The sequence below is a fragment of the Cornus florida genome, unplaced genomic scaffold (assembly GCF_030987335.1).
Source record: "Cornus florida cultivar Cherokee Brave unplaced genomic scaffold, ASM3098733v1 CherokeeBrave_3.0.0_Hap2_Chr05, whole genome shotgun sequence".
Taxonomy (NCBI): Eukaryota; Viridiplantae; Streptophyta; class Magnoliopsida; order Cornales; family Cornaceae; genus Cornus; species Cornus florida.
This window is the reverse complement of record NW_026775575.1, coordinates 70,157,468-70,175,599: the sequence shown is the minus strand read 5'-3', so window position 1 is coordinate 70,175,599 and position 18,132 is coordinate 70,157,468. Positions and strand designations below refer to the sequence as shown.

Here is an 18,132-nt window from a genome sequence, read left to right as displayed (position 1 = left end):
AGTGTCCTTTTGACAAACTTTAAGGAGTGTCAATGTACTTTACCCTAAAAAAAGGTATATACATTGGGTTGGGCTTGGAAAAAGATTTGTATTTGTGAGGCGGGTGCCCGGTCCCTAACTCTTGCCATTGAAATCTCTGGTCATCTCATGTGTCTTTAAATTGCTTAATTAATAACTTTACATCACGCCCAATAATTACATTACATTATTATTTTATTTCATGGTGTTGCATTTTGACCGAATTATTATTACTGACGTAAATAGCAATCATTGAAATAAACACTTCAAGAAGAGATAAATTATATTGTTGTCTAATACAGACAAACTGTCTCGACAGCCCAATGAATTATTATCTCCGATGAACCTTGAAGTGTCAACATCTCCCATCTACTAATCTAATATCTACCTAACACTTCTGATCTGGGAAAATAAATAAATAAATAAAGACGAGTTCTTGTTGAATATTGTCAATTGAAATTGCAAATAAAATCAATTGAGCAGTGTAGCATTCCTCTATAATGTTAATTTTAGCCAGGACTAAAGCAATAACTATACATATAAATATATGTTCTACCATCGGTTAAAGCCTTTATTTTTTTTTTCGTTGTTCATAATAAATTATTGGAGTAAATGAGTGTGACTTTCTTGCCAAAAATAAGAAAATTTTGCTCTTGTGAGTAATACGGCCTCCACTTTATTCTACAACGATGTTTATGAGCAATAATGATACAGCCTCTAAAATGAGAATCAAATTAGAAATCTTGTAGTTCAATAGTACTTTCTCACTTTTCAAAATAGAAGTTTAAGAGTTCAACTCCCCATAAACATGTATAAATTTCTTGTCAAGATAAATAAATAAATTAATAAATAAGTATTAATATCAGAAGCCGAATTTGATGCATTGAATTTGGATTGTGTTTTTGGGATGACGGATCATTATTATTTTTAGGACAAACTCCATCCAACCCCAGCCCTAATCTTTGTACCAAGATGGCAAGATCCACAGCAGAAAGCCCTCAAATATAATAAATTGTCTCATTATCAGTACTAATTAATGGAAAAATACAACATTTCGTTGCAGTATTGGTGGGGTATGTTATTTTGTGTTCATCTAACATTTTTCACTTAGAAATTTTAAGGGGGAAAAAATAGATTACAAATCACATAAATTAGGATTTGCCTCTCATCTCTTTTGAAAAAAAATACTGAGACTATGACCTAAGTAGGCTCATTTCAGATTGGCAGATTCAAAACCTTTGATATCAAGCCCTTTGATGAAGCCTCGAGGTCCTACCAAATAAACCAATTGTACAAGGGGAACAAAGAACATTTTCCATTCACACAAAAGTCAAATTGCACTTCATTTCAAGGGCTGGAGCTTTGCCTTCGGATGGTACAGACAGGTCAGCAGGGTTACGGGGTATCATTCTGTTTCTCGGAAACTTCTAGTTGGGGAGGCAAGAGATTCAAAAAGCTCCCTTGCGTGGGTTGATTAGAATCTGCATCTGAGTTATCTGGTTCGTCCTCTGCAAGTAATAAGCCAAAAGACATGAGAGACAAATGCTCGATTTCGTTCATGTACAAGAACACGTGTGCCTAATACTCTCTCATTTGGTTAGTTGAGGAAAGAGAGGAAATATAGAAAATCTGGAAACTTGGTTTGGGACTGTTGCTCCAAGATTCCATATTTTCTTTCATTTTCCTGCTTCACGCGCATTCAAAAATTGCATAGCTGGAGGAGATTGGTAGTAGGTAGTTTTAAGTCAAAAGTTCAAAGGAAAAAAGAAACGAACGAGTAATATATTAAAAGACTTCCTCGGCAGAGGAAGCAAGTTAAATGCAAACAGTCCCCAGATGAGAAGGAAAAATGGCAGAAGAACACTTGTAAGATCTGATAATATGTTATACACAGCTACCAAAAATCTCTACCTAGTGGACAAAACTCCCCATTACTCTTAAGGAAGCACACAAGAATGAACCTTAAATATCATATCAGAATCGAAGAATTTAACAAGGAAACACATGCATCTCAGGACAGACTGCAGAATAAAATATATTTCCGAGGGTATATAAGCAACACCAAATGAATGAAGCTTACCAAAGAGTGACTTAATGGATGGCCGTTTTGGTCTGGTATTTTTTTTCTTCAATTCAGCTGCAAAGAGAAATAAAATTTAAATCAGTCACCTATAGAATATAAATACCCAACTTAAAAAGGTATATCATAAAGCAACAGGCAACAACTTAAAACCAATGAATAGATGATAAGGTTTGTAGGAATTACGGTGTGTAAACTAAGGAGAAAAAAAAAAAACAGAAAATCAGCACTGTCATTTCCAAATAGGGTCATATTGATAGTCCAGACTGTTTGTACAACCAAACCCAATTGCATGTTCCTAATAAAATTCCAGATTGTTTCCTAACATTCATGGTTTGAAGACACGCCGGCCGCGGCACCGATACAGATGTAGACATGAATAGCTGTATTGGCATAACAAAATCGATTATCGCAGTCATGAATTGTCTCGATCTTGCACACCATCAGAGTGACTTGAAAGAGGCTCGACCAATTTCGTAAGAGCTCGGCTGTTCCCAAGGACACGGCCAAGTCTTGTGTGATTCCAATTCTCACCAATATAGTATCGAACTTGGACTTAGCTGACTCTATTATGACTCGATCAATGCACATTACAGAGAACTGTGCTACTACTGTTATTTGGAAGCTGGAAAGTCCTAAAAGTAACTGTGCTAATACTGTTATTTGGAACCTAGAAAATGAAAACCAGATATTAAATGCAAATGTAGTTTGCCATTTGTTAAGTAGAGGAAAATAAAAAAATATTCTCACAAATCCCTAACACTCCGTCCATTTTTAAAAGCCTAAAAGTTTGGATAATCCACTTATCCAAATTTCTTACTTACCAAAAAATTCTGATATCCATGTTAATAACTTTTTTTCTTCATTAGTAATCCATGTCCAAAATATTCCAACATATGTTCTATTCTTGATGGTCTAGTGCGGCCATTACACTTTCCTTGTCACCCCAAAATGCTACATTACTCGTTTTTCAAAACCTAAAAATTCTACTAAACGTTTTAGACTGTGCAACTCAATTTGCTGAGCTAGGAAGCATGGACACGCCTAAAAGGTCAAAGAACCCATATCAGACATGTGTCGAACACCGACACGCATTGGACATGGCCTGACATGTCAGATATGCCTAAAGACATGTCCAGATTTTTTTTTTTTAGACATGCAGCGAACATGGCACAAACATGCCATGGATATTGTTAGGGAGTTTTAAGGAAGTTTTAAAAAGAAAGATGGTTTGAAGTGTAAATATAATGACTTATTTGAACATTTTTAATAATATGGTGGTCATAACATTAAATATTTAAATTTTTGGTTTAAAAAAATTATTATTACGGTTGTGGAGTAGATTCAATTGTGTAGTTCTTTAAACAATAAAGTAGTTTATCTTTATAGCTCATTTATTATTATGATTTTTCATTGTTAGGTTGATAAAAAAATAATATTACTCTTACAATACAAAATCATATATATAAAAAGATATATTGATTAGTCATCAAGTCCCCAACGTGTCCATATCTTAATTTTTTACTATTTGTCATGTCACCGTGTCTGTTGTTTCCATGTCCGTGCTTCTTAGTTGCCGAGTAATAGTGAATTATGGTAATATTGCTTAGTCATAGAAGAGAGTTTGAGAAAATAATATGTATAAATTACATTTTTCATGGAACATATGGGGGGAAAGAAAAAAGATATTACATGTCAATATCTGTCCTTTAGTGTTTTAATTTAAACATAGAATTTGTAACCTCAGTTTCCCTTTAAATATGTAGTTTTTTTTTACTTCCTCATACCGTACCCCCTCCCTTTTTGTTAAAAAGAAAATTTATTTGTGTCCACGTGGTCATGGACAGGCAGAGCCAGAGCCCCCATTATTCTAAGCATGGTGATGGTCAGACATGCCCAACAACTGCAGACATACCACAAACTTTAACTATATAAAGTCTTTAATATTTGGCCATATAGACATAAGGCACGCCAGTTCGTGAGAGAGAGAAAGAGAGAGATAGAGATACCCATCCCAGGCAGCTGATAGTCATTGACGATTTCGAAGTTCTTATATGTGTACCCTACAAAGTTAATGTCTTTGGATGAGATCATCTGCACACACACACACACACACAAAACAAAAAACAAAAAAAAAACAAATGAGAAAGAAGCAAGAATTATATAAGAAACAAGAGAAGAAAACAATGTCTATTCATAGAATACTTGAAATATAACGAGGCAGTCCAGCAACAAAATGAAAAATTAATAATATTGACATTTCATAGATTGAGAGTGGAAAAAGGAAGAAGTCTCACTTGTGAAAGCACTTGACACTTACAATTTTACAGACAAATTCGTTAAGTGGCATCACTTTTTAAGTATTCCATAGTCCAAGTCAGTGGACCGCGAAAACTACCTTGTTAAAACTAAACATGGAACTCACATTTAAAAAACTTCCTGTAAATGAATCTAAAATTCTAAATAAAAAAATTTGATTTCAACTTTTGGTGGCTAACACATAGCTTAAATCTGAAATCCAAAAGCATGACTGCGACATAAGCAGATTCATCATCTAAACGTCCACAAACTTCAAATTTGATTTTTCAAGGGCCTGTAATTTGAGTATTTTGTATGAGCCATATTAGATGTTTTTCCTGAGCTTTCATTAAGAAACTGCACCATAGACTAAACTTCAATGCTAAAAACTTTGAGTGAAAGTCACATACTTTCAGCAACAATTTTGGTAGTGCAGTAGCAGTTCTATATTTTCAATAATCTATTGGAATAAGCTCCACTTTTGCTAATTTGGCAGAATAACAGTCAATCCAACGGGGATCTTGTTTTAAAATGAGAACTAAAATCCATAAGAAAAAATCCAAAGGGGGCACAACCCAAGTGCACACAAGTTATACAAGAGTAAAGCCAGAGAGGAATAAGAACCATCAAGAAAAAAAGAAGCTAGAAACACCCTTCTTAAAATTCACACACACAAATAGAGAAGTATCACATGCTTCAGTTCATGTAACTGAAGACAACTATAAATTGTAATGCAACAAAAACTACTAACATTGCACAAATACATTCATAAAAGTTAAAAGTACAACTAAGATTTCAGCTATTCATAGTAAAAGTTTCATACTGTTCCATCTTACCTTTCTCCATGGACCTGCCTTTGATGAACTTTGAGTTTGGTTGTCAGACTGCAGATCCGAAAAGAGGCAGAACATAAAACAGATATAGTGAAAAATAAGAAATGCAAACACGTGACTCCAACAGACTAACAAAAAAGAAAAGAAAAGAAAATTTCAATACCTCCTCAAACTTTTCGAAGTTTTGAGTATCCAACTCATCCTTGACCTCAGGAATGAATGCAGCTTCCATTAGATATAATCTATCCCAGTCGATACCTTTAAACCATGGATGAACCTAGAATGAAAAAAAAACAACCAGGTAACTCCCTTTATTTGCAACTCATTCTTGGAATAAATCCAAGAACATAGAATAAGACACACTATACAACACCTTTATTTCATCTGCGCCTTTTGAACCCAGCCTCTGATTGACATTACAAAGTAGTTTACTAATAAGATCTTTTGCTGCTGGAAATAAATTTGCTTCTTCCGGAAACTTTAGATGGGTTCTCCAGTTTACTATCTGCATGGGTAAGGAACAGAAACATTCTTATTAAAATAAAGTTAAGTTTTTCTTATTCAATTTTTTGTTGGGTGAAGAGTCCCACATTCAGATGTTGATTTATGAGCCCAGTTTATACAATGATTCATTCTGAATTGTCAAAAAGAAAAAGAAAAAAGACGATTGCAGAATCAATTGATAAGAAGATGCGAACAAGTTACTGTATCATAGCATCAGCAGATATGCTATCACCCATCAAGTACTTGTAGAAAAGAGAGAGGTTAAAAGAAAGAAGGATAAACATATCTCGCTGGTTTAACTGCCCAGTGCCACTAAAAGGAGTTGCTTTTAACTTGAGCCCATTTAATCAAACCTAAGTCCTTACCGGGCTACATATGTCTTTAGTATTGAAAACTTTTAAGTAAAAAATGACCCCTTCACAGAAGGGTACTTTTAGGTCTGATTATGAGACAATTATGTCCAATACCAATTTTTTCACTTGGCCATCCAGAACCAAAGGTCCACACACCATAGATTTTTATTTTAGTTTTTTTATCAAGTACAACAAAATCCAACCCCAAAACTGAAAATTATCAAGTGACTGAAATCATGGAATATCCCCTTATATACTACTATAGATAGATGTATGAGCAATAAAAAGAACGTCGCAATATATTAGGATATAACTAACAAATACCACCATAATTAAGGCTTCATTTCATCACGTTAAACAAGCTGGCCCTTGAGAAGAAGGATTCAACTAGAAACTATCCCAATCTCAGGTTCAGATTACTGACGAGGGCTGTGGAGCTGGGTTTTTTGAGAGGTTTTCAAGTGGGCAGGGATGTTGCTAGTCAATTGGCGGTCTCCCATTTGATGTTTGCAGATGATACTATTGTGTTTTGTGATGCGGACGCGTCCCAGTTGAGGCACTTGAGATGTGTTTTGATTTGGTTTCAAGTGGTCTCTGGCCTTAAGGTTAATGTTGGAAAGAGTCTGCTTGTGCCTGTTGGGGATGTTCCTGAGATTGAGATGCTTGCGCAGATCCTTGGATGTTGTATTGGCTCTTTTCCCATTTCTTACTTAGGATTGCCTTTGGGTGCTCCTTCGAGATGTGTGGGGAGCTGGGATCCGGTTGTCGATAGGTTCGAAAGGAGGTTGGCGGGTTGGAAAAAGCAGTACCTGTCCAAGGGGGGTCGGGTTACCTTGATTAAGAGCACCCTCTCTAGCCTTCCTACTTACTTCATCTCTCTGTTTCAGATTCCTTCTTCAGTGGCCGAGAGAATTGAAAGATTGCAATGGCAACTTCCTTTGGGGGGGGGGGGGGGGGGGGGGGAGTTCGAGTTTCACTTGGTTCAGTGGGATCAAGTGTGCAGACCAATTCAGTTTGGAGGCTTAGGGTTAAGGAGGTTGTTGCCTTATAATAAGGCTCTCCTTGGTAAATGGCTATGGAGGTTTGGGATAGATAGGCATTGGCTTTGGAGGAGAGTTATTGAGAGCAAACTTGGGGAAAGTAGCGGTGGGTGGTGCTCTCTGGCGAGGCGTGGCCCAAGGGGGGTGGGAGTTTGGAATTTCATTCGGAGGGGTTGGGATGATTTTTGCAAGCATGTTCGCTTTCGAATTAAAGATGGAAGGAGGATCAGTTTTTGGAAGGATATCTGGTGTGGGGAACGCCCTCTTGCTCTCGCTTTCCCACGGCTTTATAGAATTGCTTCTCACCGACAGGCCATGGTTGTTGACTGTTATCATCTTGATAACGGGAGACTGACTTGGGATGTTCAGTTCAGGAGGCATTTTCAGGATTGGGAGATCGAGGATGTTTCTCGCTTTTTGGAGCTTTTGTATAGCCAGGTGATCTCTTTTGGGGAGTCGGATTGTTGGTTCTGGGTTCCTAACTCGCAAGGCCGTTTTGAGGTTAGATCTTTATTTAGATGCCTTTCGTTTCATCACGGAGAACCCTTCCCATGGAAGTCTATTTGGCGTTCCAAGGCTCCCCGCAAGGTCGCCTTTTTTGCTTGGACCTCAGTCCTAGGCAAGATTTTAACCCAGGACAATTTGAGGAGGAGGAATCAGGTGGTGGTCAATCGGTGTTATATGTGCTTGTGCAATGAGGAGTCAGTTGATCACCTCCTGTTACACTATAGTATGCCCAGAGATTGTTGGGATTTGATGCTTGGTTTATTTGGGGTTCAATGGGTTATGCCTTGTTCTTATAGAGGGTTGATTGAAGCTTGGAGAGGCGTATCCGTTGGGGCTTCCATTTAAGATGCTTGGAAGGCTACGCCGCTTTGTATTTGGTGGTGTATTTGGCTCGAGAGAAATAGGAGATATTTTGATGAAAAAGAGAAGCCTGTTTCTATGCTTAAGTTCTCTATTATTTGTACTCTTTTTTGCTGGGTTTTAGGGAGAGATTATAGATCTACGGAGGAAATGATTGTTTTTTTAGCCTCTCTGAAGGTCTAAGGCGCCCTTTAGCCTTTTGTTTTGTATCTTTGGGTTCCGCTCCCCTTTTTGAGCGTTTTTAATAAATTCTTACTTATCAAAAAAAATAATAATTAATCGAACTAGCACAGTTCATAGATGGCCTATATGGATAACGATTAAGTGAAAATGTCATTGAAGGACACCCACAAAACTTGGTTAAAAAATCACCAATGAAGCAGAATCCATATAAAGATAATAATAACAACTTACGGATGCAATAGATAGGAGAGGTTTGCTTCAACAGTAGTCTTGTATATTCTAACTTTTTACATTCTCTTCAAAAGTATAACTATCCAGAATAATAAAGCATAATACTTTATAGATTTGAAACAGTTATGAGGAACCAATTCAATAAACTGTAATGAAAGCAAGAAATGTGCAAAAAGAATCCCCTCTAATTTCTTAAAGAAGATAAGGAGTTGCTATTGAAGTGACCAGAAACTGATTGTTGCATGGTTAAAGAGATAAATTGAAGACCACCAAAGGCTGTAGCCTAGTGGTACTTCCTCGCCTTCCAAAGTAGAAGGTCGAGGGTTCAAGTCCCCATAGGAGAATGGGTTTGTAAGCGTGTTTCTTGCCAAAGAAAACAGAGAGAAATTGAAGGGAATGTTCGTCCCATGAACTTCATATAAAAGAACTACTGAACCTAACATGTTGCTAATTCCATTAAGAATAAATATCAAAAGCGCTACTAAGTTTACCTTCCTGCATGTTGACATAGGATCATCAGAATAAAAAGGTGGATAGCCCACGAGCATTTCATACATGATAGCACCAAGTGACCACCTGCAAAACAAAAACAACCATAATTTTGCATTAATGAATGAGTCCATCCTATTAAGCTTTTCATAACAATGGGAAGGAACAAAGGTGTCCTCGAAATACACAACCACAATAAAATACTGTGTTAAAAAAGTAGCCTTGTGATCTCATAAACCTAAATATACCAAATATTTTCAAGGTAAATAGACTCATTTGAAATGCCAGAAAGAAAAAAGTTAAGTTCTATGAAAAATGACATAATTTATATTATTATTTTTTGCAAAGGATAGCCGAAGTCCCCATTATGAACATGCGTAAATTACTAACCAATCACATTCCATCCCATAACCTTTCTTCAGAAGAACCTCTGGAGCAATATAGTCAGGAGTTCCAACAGTGGAATAAGCCTGCAATGTCCCAATTTCAAAAGTTATAAATAAAGTAAAATTCCTAGGCAGTCACCATCACATTCTGCCAAAAGCTTGTGAACATACAACACACAGTGCAAACAAAAGGTTCTTACTTCAGAATTTGCTATGACAGGGGCAAAGCAGGGTTCATTGTTCATTCAATGCATGACATGATATCCATACAAGATAAATACAATTTCCTTAAAATTAAAAAACAAGGGAATACAAACATAATAGAAAATTTTCAATTTATCTTTATAAATATACCATCATTGAGCAACAAATAGGAAGAAATGCAGTCATGCTGATGAAAACTTACAAGCGTCCTCCTGTTTTTCTGCCAATGCAGTAATTGCTCTTGTTGTGTGCGTATTTCAGCTGCAGGGCGTTCACCACTTTGTGAATTTCCATTGAAGCTGTCCGGAGAAAAATCCTTCTCTTGGAGAGTACTACAGTCTAAAGGTTTACATAGTCCAAAATCTGATAGTCTCAAGTGACCAAATTTATCAAGTAGTAAGTTATCAGGCTTGATGTCTCTGAATCAAGAAAAAAATTCCAGAGTCAAGAGTATCTGAAGTAGCACTAATATTGATACAACTATTGAAGCATATCAAACAATATCATGCATCAAAGACAGTCATCTATAAACCTGTGAATGTAATTATGCTTATGGATAGATTCAATAGCTAAAACTGTTTCTGCGATATAAAATCTGGCTTCATCGTCAGTCAAGGTATCCTTTCTCATGAGTAGAGTCATCATATCTCCACCGGGTAGATATTCCATGATAAGATACAAAAACTCTTCATCTTGGAAAGAACAATAAAGTTTGACAATGCAATTGCTGTCCACCTCCGCAAGGAGATTCCTCTCAGCTTTCACATGCTCAACCTGAAGGAATTAGTAAGGTAATTACCAGTAGATATAGTAGAAAAAACCACAGTAATATTTCCTAAGAGGCCAAACAATTCCAAACCTGGCCTCTACGAAGCATCTCTGATTTCTTAAGCTTTTTCATTGCATAAACATGACCTGTTGTCTTTTCTCTACAGACTCTCACCTATAACCACAAAGTAACCAAAATATTTTAGTCATTAATTAATAATATTACATTATGTTAATACAAACGCAGCGAACCAAGAACAAATTAAGAATCACAACACAAAAACAAACATGCGACACAAAGAACACAAAGATTACATGGTTCACCAAAATATGGGCTACATCCGCGGTAAAGATCCGGTGAAATATTTCACTATACGGAAATCAGGAGATTACAAGTTTTAGCCCCAAACCCTAGCTCTCGCTCTCACTCTCTTTCTTGCGATTTTTAGTGTTCGCTCATTCTCCCACTCCAAACCCTAAACGCCTTATATACCGGACTACAAGAGAGTTCTAAAATGGGTCAAATTTTTTTCCTCAAAAACGCTGCCCCCAAACCCCCGTGGTTTTGGTGGGCTTGGGCCCACACAAAGCCTAAAACAAAATTCGGGCCACAACATCACACATTAACTTCACACATAAAAAGAAGTAATAAATAGATAAATCTCAGAAACAAAGGACTTGAATTTATATATGATCAATAGCATTACCATTAACTTGACTTTATATAAGCCATCGCATGGGTCTTGGAGTTGAATTTATATATGATCAATAGCATTACCATTAACTTGACTTTATTTATGCCAAGGCATGGGCCTTGAAGTGATACCTACTTAAGGGAATCATTATCATGTCTACCAAACTTCTTTTCTACTTTGATCACATAGACAGTCTGCAGCTGAAGGATCCATCACATACACATAACATGCAGGAAGTGTACTTAATGTATTATATGGTCCTAACTTCAAGGCATAGGGATGGAAGTCCCCTCTCCCTCCTCCTTCCTTCCCTCCTATCAAACGTAGGCTAAAATTAGAGACAAATCGACTCAGATGATGACAAAGCAGGCTAAAATTAATTCCTATTCAGGATTGAGATGGCTTAATTTTGTACCTTGGGTGGTGAAGTGCAAATGGTCACTTTGAGAAAAGAATGGATAGAGGACTTAACAAATCATGTATGCACTGTGAGAAAGAATGGCGGTGAGAGAATGCCCATCTTTTTCCTTAATTCTTTATTTGATTGCAAAAAAGTAAATATAAGGAACAAACTCTTGGCAATCATCCTTCTTAGTTTAACCAAGTTAATCTCTCACTATTCATTTTAAAAAAGAATAAACTACAGTTTCGCTAAGAAGAACGGACACGGGACGCGGATACAATACAACACGGATACATTGACACATCAAATTCTAAAAAAGGACAAGGACACGGTGTGGACGCGACTAATATATATATATGAATTTTCATTTGTATATCTATTGAGAAAGACAATTATGAAATTTTAATTAATTCATAATCTTGTCATTATAGTTATGTTTTGTTCATTACATTCTGTGATATGTGTTTAATGTCAATTTTTTTAATAAATAGAGGTTCATAATATTGTCTCCAGGCTATCATATGTTTGTTTTATACAAGACACAGTGTATGACGTGTTGGTCAAGTGTCTGGAATGTATTGATCAATTCTGAGATGTGTCGGCGAAGTGTCCAAATTGTGTTGGCCAAGTGTCTGAAATAATAAAAATAAAATAAAATAAAATTTGAACACGGCCATGAAGGGTCAGACACGTGTTTAGGAGTGTCCATGAAGTGCTGATGTACAACATGGTGCTGGATATAGACACAGCACCTTCATAGAAGTGTCCGCACTTCTTAGCAGTTTCGTCATCTTTTGTAACAAGAGGAAAGAATACCACCTAACTTTATGCAATTTTGTTAGTGTACACTTTATGGAATAAAGTGCATGCTAGTTACGTGCATTTGAATTGGAAGCACTAAATTCGAATTTGGATGTATTACACCCATAGCATAAGTTGAATAAAGGTGAACCACCATGAAAGGTCATAATAGTTCTTAGCATTTTGTTCTAAATTTCTACTAAGTATAAGAACATATTAAATATCTTCAACAAAATGTGGATAATGTCTGATATAGTATGTACTTACTTCTATTAGGCACCCTATTTTCAATTGACTTTATGTATTCAAAATAATTTAAAAAGTAGAATAGTGTATATCAGTGTTTTCACAATGTATAGGAACAAATATTACAAAGGCTAAATAGGTGCCCTACATGTCATAAATATCCATATACCCTCACACGAGTAGCAGATTGTGCATACCGTGAAAGAGCTGATATCAGAGCATGGATGAACAACTTAATAGAAAACTATATTTGTTCTCAGGTGAAAATAGCTGCAATAAGGTATAATCCAAACAAGGTCAGGAATTAGTCAGCTGCAATCATTTTCAGATCCAATTTTCAATCATCTATAACAACTAGGAAGACCAAGTGACAAGTAAAAAGACAAAGGATAAATACGCACACCTACAATATAAAAATAATACACTTAGGGCAAATCATCGGCATATGTTTCACTGAAATGTTTACCTCCCCAAATGCACCCTTTCCAATCATTGTCAGTAACTCAAAATCATCAACACCCATTTTATGCCTCTGAAGGCGCATGTATTCTGTCTCCTTCTTTTCCAAAAATTTTAATAGGTTATTTTGATCTTCCTCAGACACGTCAGCATCAGCTAATTTCTTCTCCAGTAAATTTCGCCTGCATAAACAAAATGAGGGTACCATGAAATGCTGTGCTTGTAGGTTCTACAAATTCAGTGCCCTACCAGTGAAAGAACTCTAATCAATAAGTAGGTCTTTTTTTTTTTTTTTTGGGTTGATTGTCAGCAATAATGATCAAATTCTTAATCCCATACATCCTTTTTTTGGGTCATACTCCAGCACATTCAACTGCTACAAAACTACACCATAATCAATAAGTAGCTTTGCTAAATAATTAAACAAATAAGAGCATCTCCAATGGTAAAATGTTAAATTGGATGCCAAATCTATATTTTGACAGGTGCTACAGTGCCAAAATGCTACAATTTAGCAATTCTGCTCCAAGGGTGCAAAATGCTATTTTTTGACACAACCACCATTCTTTTTCAACTACCATTTCTACCATTCATATTTGCATCAATAATATTAATATTAGGCACATTCCAAGTCAAGTTGAAGATATTAGAAGGAAACTAAAATTATATCTAATTAAAAAGGAGCAAAAATCTAAAATATCGGGTCAAAAAAGGAACAAAAATAAAAAAACAAATTTTTTATAATTTTTTTTTACCACTATTTGTGAATTAATTTTTTTATATAATTTTTTTTCTTTATATATATATTATATATATGTGTGTGTATATTATATCTATTTGATTATATAATTATTAAAAATATATATATTTTTAGGGTAAATCATATCAGCCTCCCCAATCGCCTCCATCTCATTCTCAACTGTGAGAACTTGCCCTTTCTCTCTCTCTCTCTCTGTGCAACTGCAAACTACAAAATCGACAAGAATCAGAAGCTCAAAACCTATATATTTCAATTCATCTTACCACCCCATCCCACCAATAGGCTAAGAAGACCTGAGGAATCTACCACTACAGGTGTCTTCATGGGATCTGAACCCTTAGTGCCGGTATTTGGATTATTTTCATTTCCTCTTTAAAGGTTGACAATTGGAGCTGCTGAGCAAATGGAATCTATCTGTCTGCAAGAATGGGGACCCAAAACCGGAGCTCCGGTCGCTGCCGCCCTCTTCACCGGAGCTCATGCCACAACCCAGAACCACGGCGACGGCAAAGGGAGCCACGATTGGACCACCCAGAACCACGGCTGAGCAACATCTTGGGTTGTTGCAGATGAGAGAGAAAGGGGACGCTGCAGATGAGAGGGAAAGGGTTGTTGCAGATGAGAGAGAAAGGGTCGGCTGAGATGTGAAGAAACGGCGTCGTAGGCCATTAAACAGACTTGCCAAAAAAATTTGGCAGCTCTTACATTTGAGAGAAAAAATGAGATTTTCAAATTTTGAGAGGCCAAATGAAGGGCCATTGGAGAACCTGTTTTTTACTCATCTCTCAAATTATGAGTTTGAGAGCCCAATATAGAAGACCATTGGAGTTGCTCTCCTAACAAAATTTGAAAAGTGCAACCCTTGTCTTCCCAACTTACACCCTTCAATCAATCATCTGGTTCATAGATTGATAAAGGAGAAAATTAATCAGTTAACAACTCAAGCAGTTGCAAAATTCTTTGCTATACCATAAAGGTCGAATAAAAATAGAAAATCCAAAAAATTAAACCTATCATAACAAAATATGAAAAAAAAAAAAAGAAAAAAAAACAAGATAAACAATTCTCGTATATAAATCATAGTTGTGTCTTTCTTCTTTCAAGTTGGATAATTGATCGAGAAAGTCTGTTTATGAATTCAATTCAATTCCTTGCCCTAGCAATTCTAATTATATACTCCAGTTAGTTAAAATGAATTCACTTCGAAATCCTCTTTTCGCATATGCGGATATAACAATAACACAGGATTTGACACCTGCACCAGAAATGACAGGGGTAATCAGGTCCTCTTTTTCTTTGTTTGAACGAACTCTCTTTCTTATTTATTTCATTAATTAATTAGAACTCTAAAATGGAATTCTCTTATAGAAAGAAGAGTGCACAAAATCCATATAATGTATACAAAAAATGGGAACCAGTTGGCCAAATTCCTCACATATACCACAATGTCAGAATAAAAAAATACAAAAAATAAACCTACCTTAAATAAATGATTGTAGTGTCACTTAATGGTGCCATACAGCCTACACTCTTGCATATACTGCCCTCAATTTGTTGCCCAAGTAACCAGTTGAAACCATATTAGTTGAGAAATTGGCAATGTACACTACATTGGCGCCCGGATGCTATGTAAAATAAGCAAGGACTCCAATCTTTTTCTGGACTAGGGTGGGTAAGAATTTAGACCTAGATAGTAGACTCCGCTAATTAAAATTTTCAACAAGCTATAAATATAAGAAAATATCAAACGAGTGGCACGTAAGTATTTAGTACCCATATTTGAACGTAAATGGGATATTTAAAGTTATAAAAATTATAGTGGTAACAAATTAAAGCTTGTACCATGGAACTTTGACAGAGAGTGCATGAACAAAGATTCAGCATGAACTCAATGTCAAGAAATCAATTTGGATTTATTCCGAGTATGCCAAAATAGAAACTAGTACTTACCGAGAGACTAATGGAAACATATAGAGGTATGAAGAGATATCTTCATATGGTTTTCTTGTACTTACAAAAAACTACTATAAAGTCCCTATATATATGGGACGATGGATTGTATAGAAGAAAAGCTCAAAAATAGATACAAGCACAAATTTTCTAGCTTCAAGCTCAAAAGGAATTTTGCACTTTCCAATAACTTGAAGAAACATATATATTTGGGAAGATGTATACATGGTTTTCTTCTTTCAAGTAGTTTGAAACATCAATAACCACCTGTTGTTAGCTTGATGGTATCTCCAGCCACTTCTAGAGGGGAAGGTGGTGCAGGATTCAAGTTTCAATTTCGTGTATTTAAAAAATCAGAAAGAAAAAAGAAAAAAATTTGTTAACTTGTAAGAAGATTTTGTTTTTAATGTTGAAATAGAAAACTTAACACTTAATTACTGTATTAATTAGTAAACTTTAGTCTCTTACAATTGCAATTGTTTATTAAATGGTCAACTTACATACTTTTGACCATCAAAAAGATGAGGTGAATTGGTTTATAGTAAAATCTGAATTGCATCCCAATATTTGGAGGGCCAAATGAGTGTTGTATCCAACATTTAACATACAATGAAGGAAATTTGAATAAAAATGACGCAACCAATTATTCATTAATTGTAAAAGGGTCATATGCCATACCGCTCCTTCCTCTCCTGTAGGTTCTTCATCTGCTCCTTGTAATGGTTCTCTATGTACTGCTTTGCTGCAGCGGCCTTCTGCTTTGTGATAGTGGATGCTTCTTCGGCCGATAGAGGATTCGACTCATCACTTCCAAATGGTGGAGGGGAATCCCTCTTCTTAGTCGAAGACCTCAACCGATCTCGCTGCTGAAACTTCTGAAACCAACTCTTTGCCGAATCCATATCTTTTCCCTCAACAGCTATCAATCATTGCCACAGCCCATAAGCAAGAATCTTATTTAAAACCAATCCAATTCATTCCCAAAAGTGAAAAAAGTCCAGCTCTATGCATTCTGCAATTACAGGGAAAGATAGAATACACATTTGAAACAGTTTAGACAAACAATCATATGTCAATACACACACAAAATCACCAAAAACCCAGCATTAGAAACGATTTTTTTTTCTTCTTTTCATTTTCAATAATCTACTGCTAAATCCAAGTTAATTTTCTTACTTTTAAGATTTCACATTATGAGTGCAGAGAAAAACATATACATATAAATACAAAAGAACGTGCTATCCTACTAATATCTTTGACTGCATATATATTATATTTTCAGAAAGATCAAGAAGCAATAGAACTCAACTAGCACAAAAATGGAAAAGCTTCAGAATTCGATCAACATTTCAAAAACAAGTCAAATGGATCCAAAAAAAAATTCATACCTCACTTACCGGGAAAAGAAATTCAAACCTCCAAAACAAGTATTACCCATTACATAAGTATTAATAGATTCAAGTAAATGAAGATTTATTCATGAAAATCTCTGTACAATTCAAAAATGAAAAATGAAATTAAGAACACAAATATCTTCTTGACACTAAAATCCAGGAAAAAGCAGGACAATGTGAAGAATCGAATTGGGAGGTGAATAGTTGGTTGAGTGTAAAGAGAGAAGATAGGCAGAGAAGTCGGATTACCGCGTAATTGCTGTGTCAGAGGAGATAGAGAAAAACAGAGAATCGGATCCACCAAGCCCTATGAGACATAAATGTATACACATATACACATTACACACACAATAGATATATATACATATATATATATATATTTGTATATAACAGTTAGTCCGCCATTTTCGGTTGCTAGCAGCGCTTGGAACCCACGACGACTTTCTCCTTCTCCCTTCTCTTCTTCGCTGTCCGCATGATTTCCTCCTTTGTACTGTACGCCCACTCTCACCCATTTTATAATAGACATTGTTTTGCAGGCCAACATTTATTGTATTATTATTTTTTTATCATTCCTTTTGTTTATTTTTTTATTTATGCACTTTTTTTTTTCCTTCATAATTTATGAAAGTAATTTTTACAATAGATTGTGATGTCATTCCTTAGTTTATAAAAATTTCTAAGCTTTGTCATGTCATAAAAATTGAATTAAATTAACTAATTATAGAGTACCTGTTATTTTTTTTTTCTAAACTTTGTCTTGTCATTAATGTGGAATTAAAGTGCACCAACCATTGAAGTCAATTTTGCTAAAGAGTAGTGATGATACTCACACACGAAGGTCTAACCAAATAATTTTTTATTAATTGTGCATACTAATATAAGCAAGTGGAGGATCTGACTCTTTTATTTGTTACATAAATGACAAATTAAAGATGTCTAACAATTTATTGTAATTACTCGAGACAAAAATCATTTTTCATTTGTTAAATAGATGTTTATTTGATCTTTTTATAAATTTTCTAGCATAAAGATAAATACCATTGGAGTGCCACCATTTTTTCACTAAAATTTGCCGATGATTGCTAAAAATTAGCCGCGCCATCTATTGACATTTTATTAATTTTTCAACATAATAATAAGGGTTAAATGTTCTGACACACCCATCAA

At 35.5% G+C, this 18,132-nt stretch overlaps 1 protein-coding gene across 2 annotated transcripts; it reads right to left on the bottom strand.

The window, feature by feature from the left end:
• Positions 1-1,021: 1,021 nt before the first annotated feature.
• On the bottom strand, positions 1,022-17,467 carry LOC132306782 (uncharacterized). 2 transcript variants are annotated; one of them, XM_059804346.1, is made up of 14 exons: positions 17,212-17,466; positions 16,247-16,580; positions 12,866-13,040; positions 10,346-10,429; positions 10,019-10,260; positions 9,689-9,905; positions 9,287-9,366; positions 8,899-8,983; positions 5,603-5,734; positions 5,393-5,506; positions 5,233-5,280; positions 4,108-4,192; positions 2,099-2,155; positions 1,022-1,526 (listed from the first exon to the last, which is right to left on the bottom strand). In XM_059804346.1, exons 2-14 carry the CDS (start codon positions 16,468-16,470, stop codon positions 1,414-1,416), a joined length of 1,656 nt encoding a protein of 551 aa, XP_059660329.1. In that variant the 5' UTR covers positions 16,471-16,580; positions 17,212-17,466; the 3' UTR covers positions 1,022-1,413. The 2 variants fall into 2 exon arrangements, with proteins under 2 accessions (XP_059660329.1, XP_059660330.1); XM_059804347.1 differs by lacking the exon at positions 4,108-4,192 and having other exon boundaries at positions 1,434-1,526; positions 17,212-17,467.
• Between the last annotated feature and the right edge of the window lie 665 nt (positions 17,468-18,132).

What these genes read in the sequence shown, in the direction of transcription:
- LOC132306782 (XM_059804346.1), bottom strand. Translation starts at nt 16,470, where the DNA reads ATGGATTCGGCAAAGAGTTGGTTTCAGAAGTTTCAGCAGCGAGATCGG. An exon ending in AAGGCGCAGATGAAATAAAG is followed by an intron (nt 5,507 to 5,602) that starts GTGTTGTATAGT and finishes TTTTCATTCTAG; the next exon opens with GTTCATCCATGGTTTAAAGG. An exon ending in ACTTCGAAAAGTTTGAGGAG is followed by an intron (nt 5,281 to 5,392) that starts GTATTGAAATTT and finishes TCGGATCTGCAG; the next exon opens with TCTGACAACCAAACTCAAAG.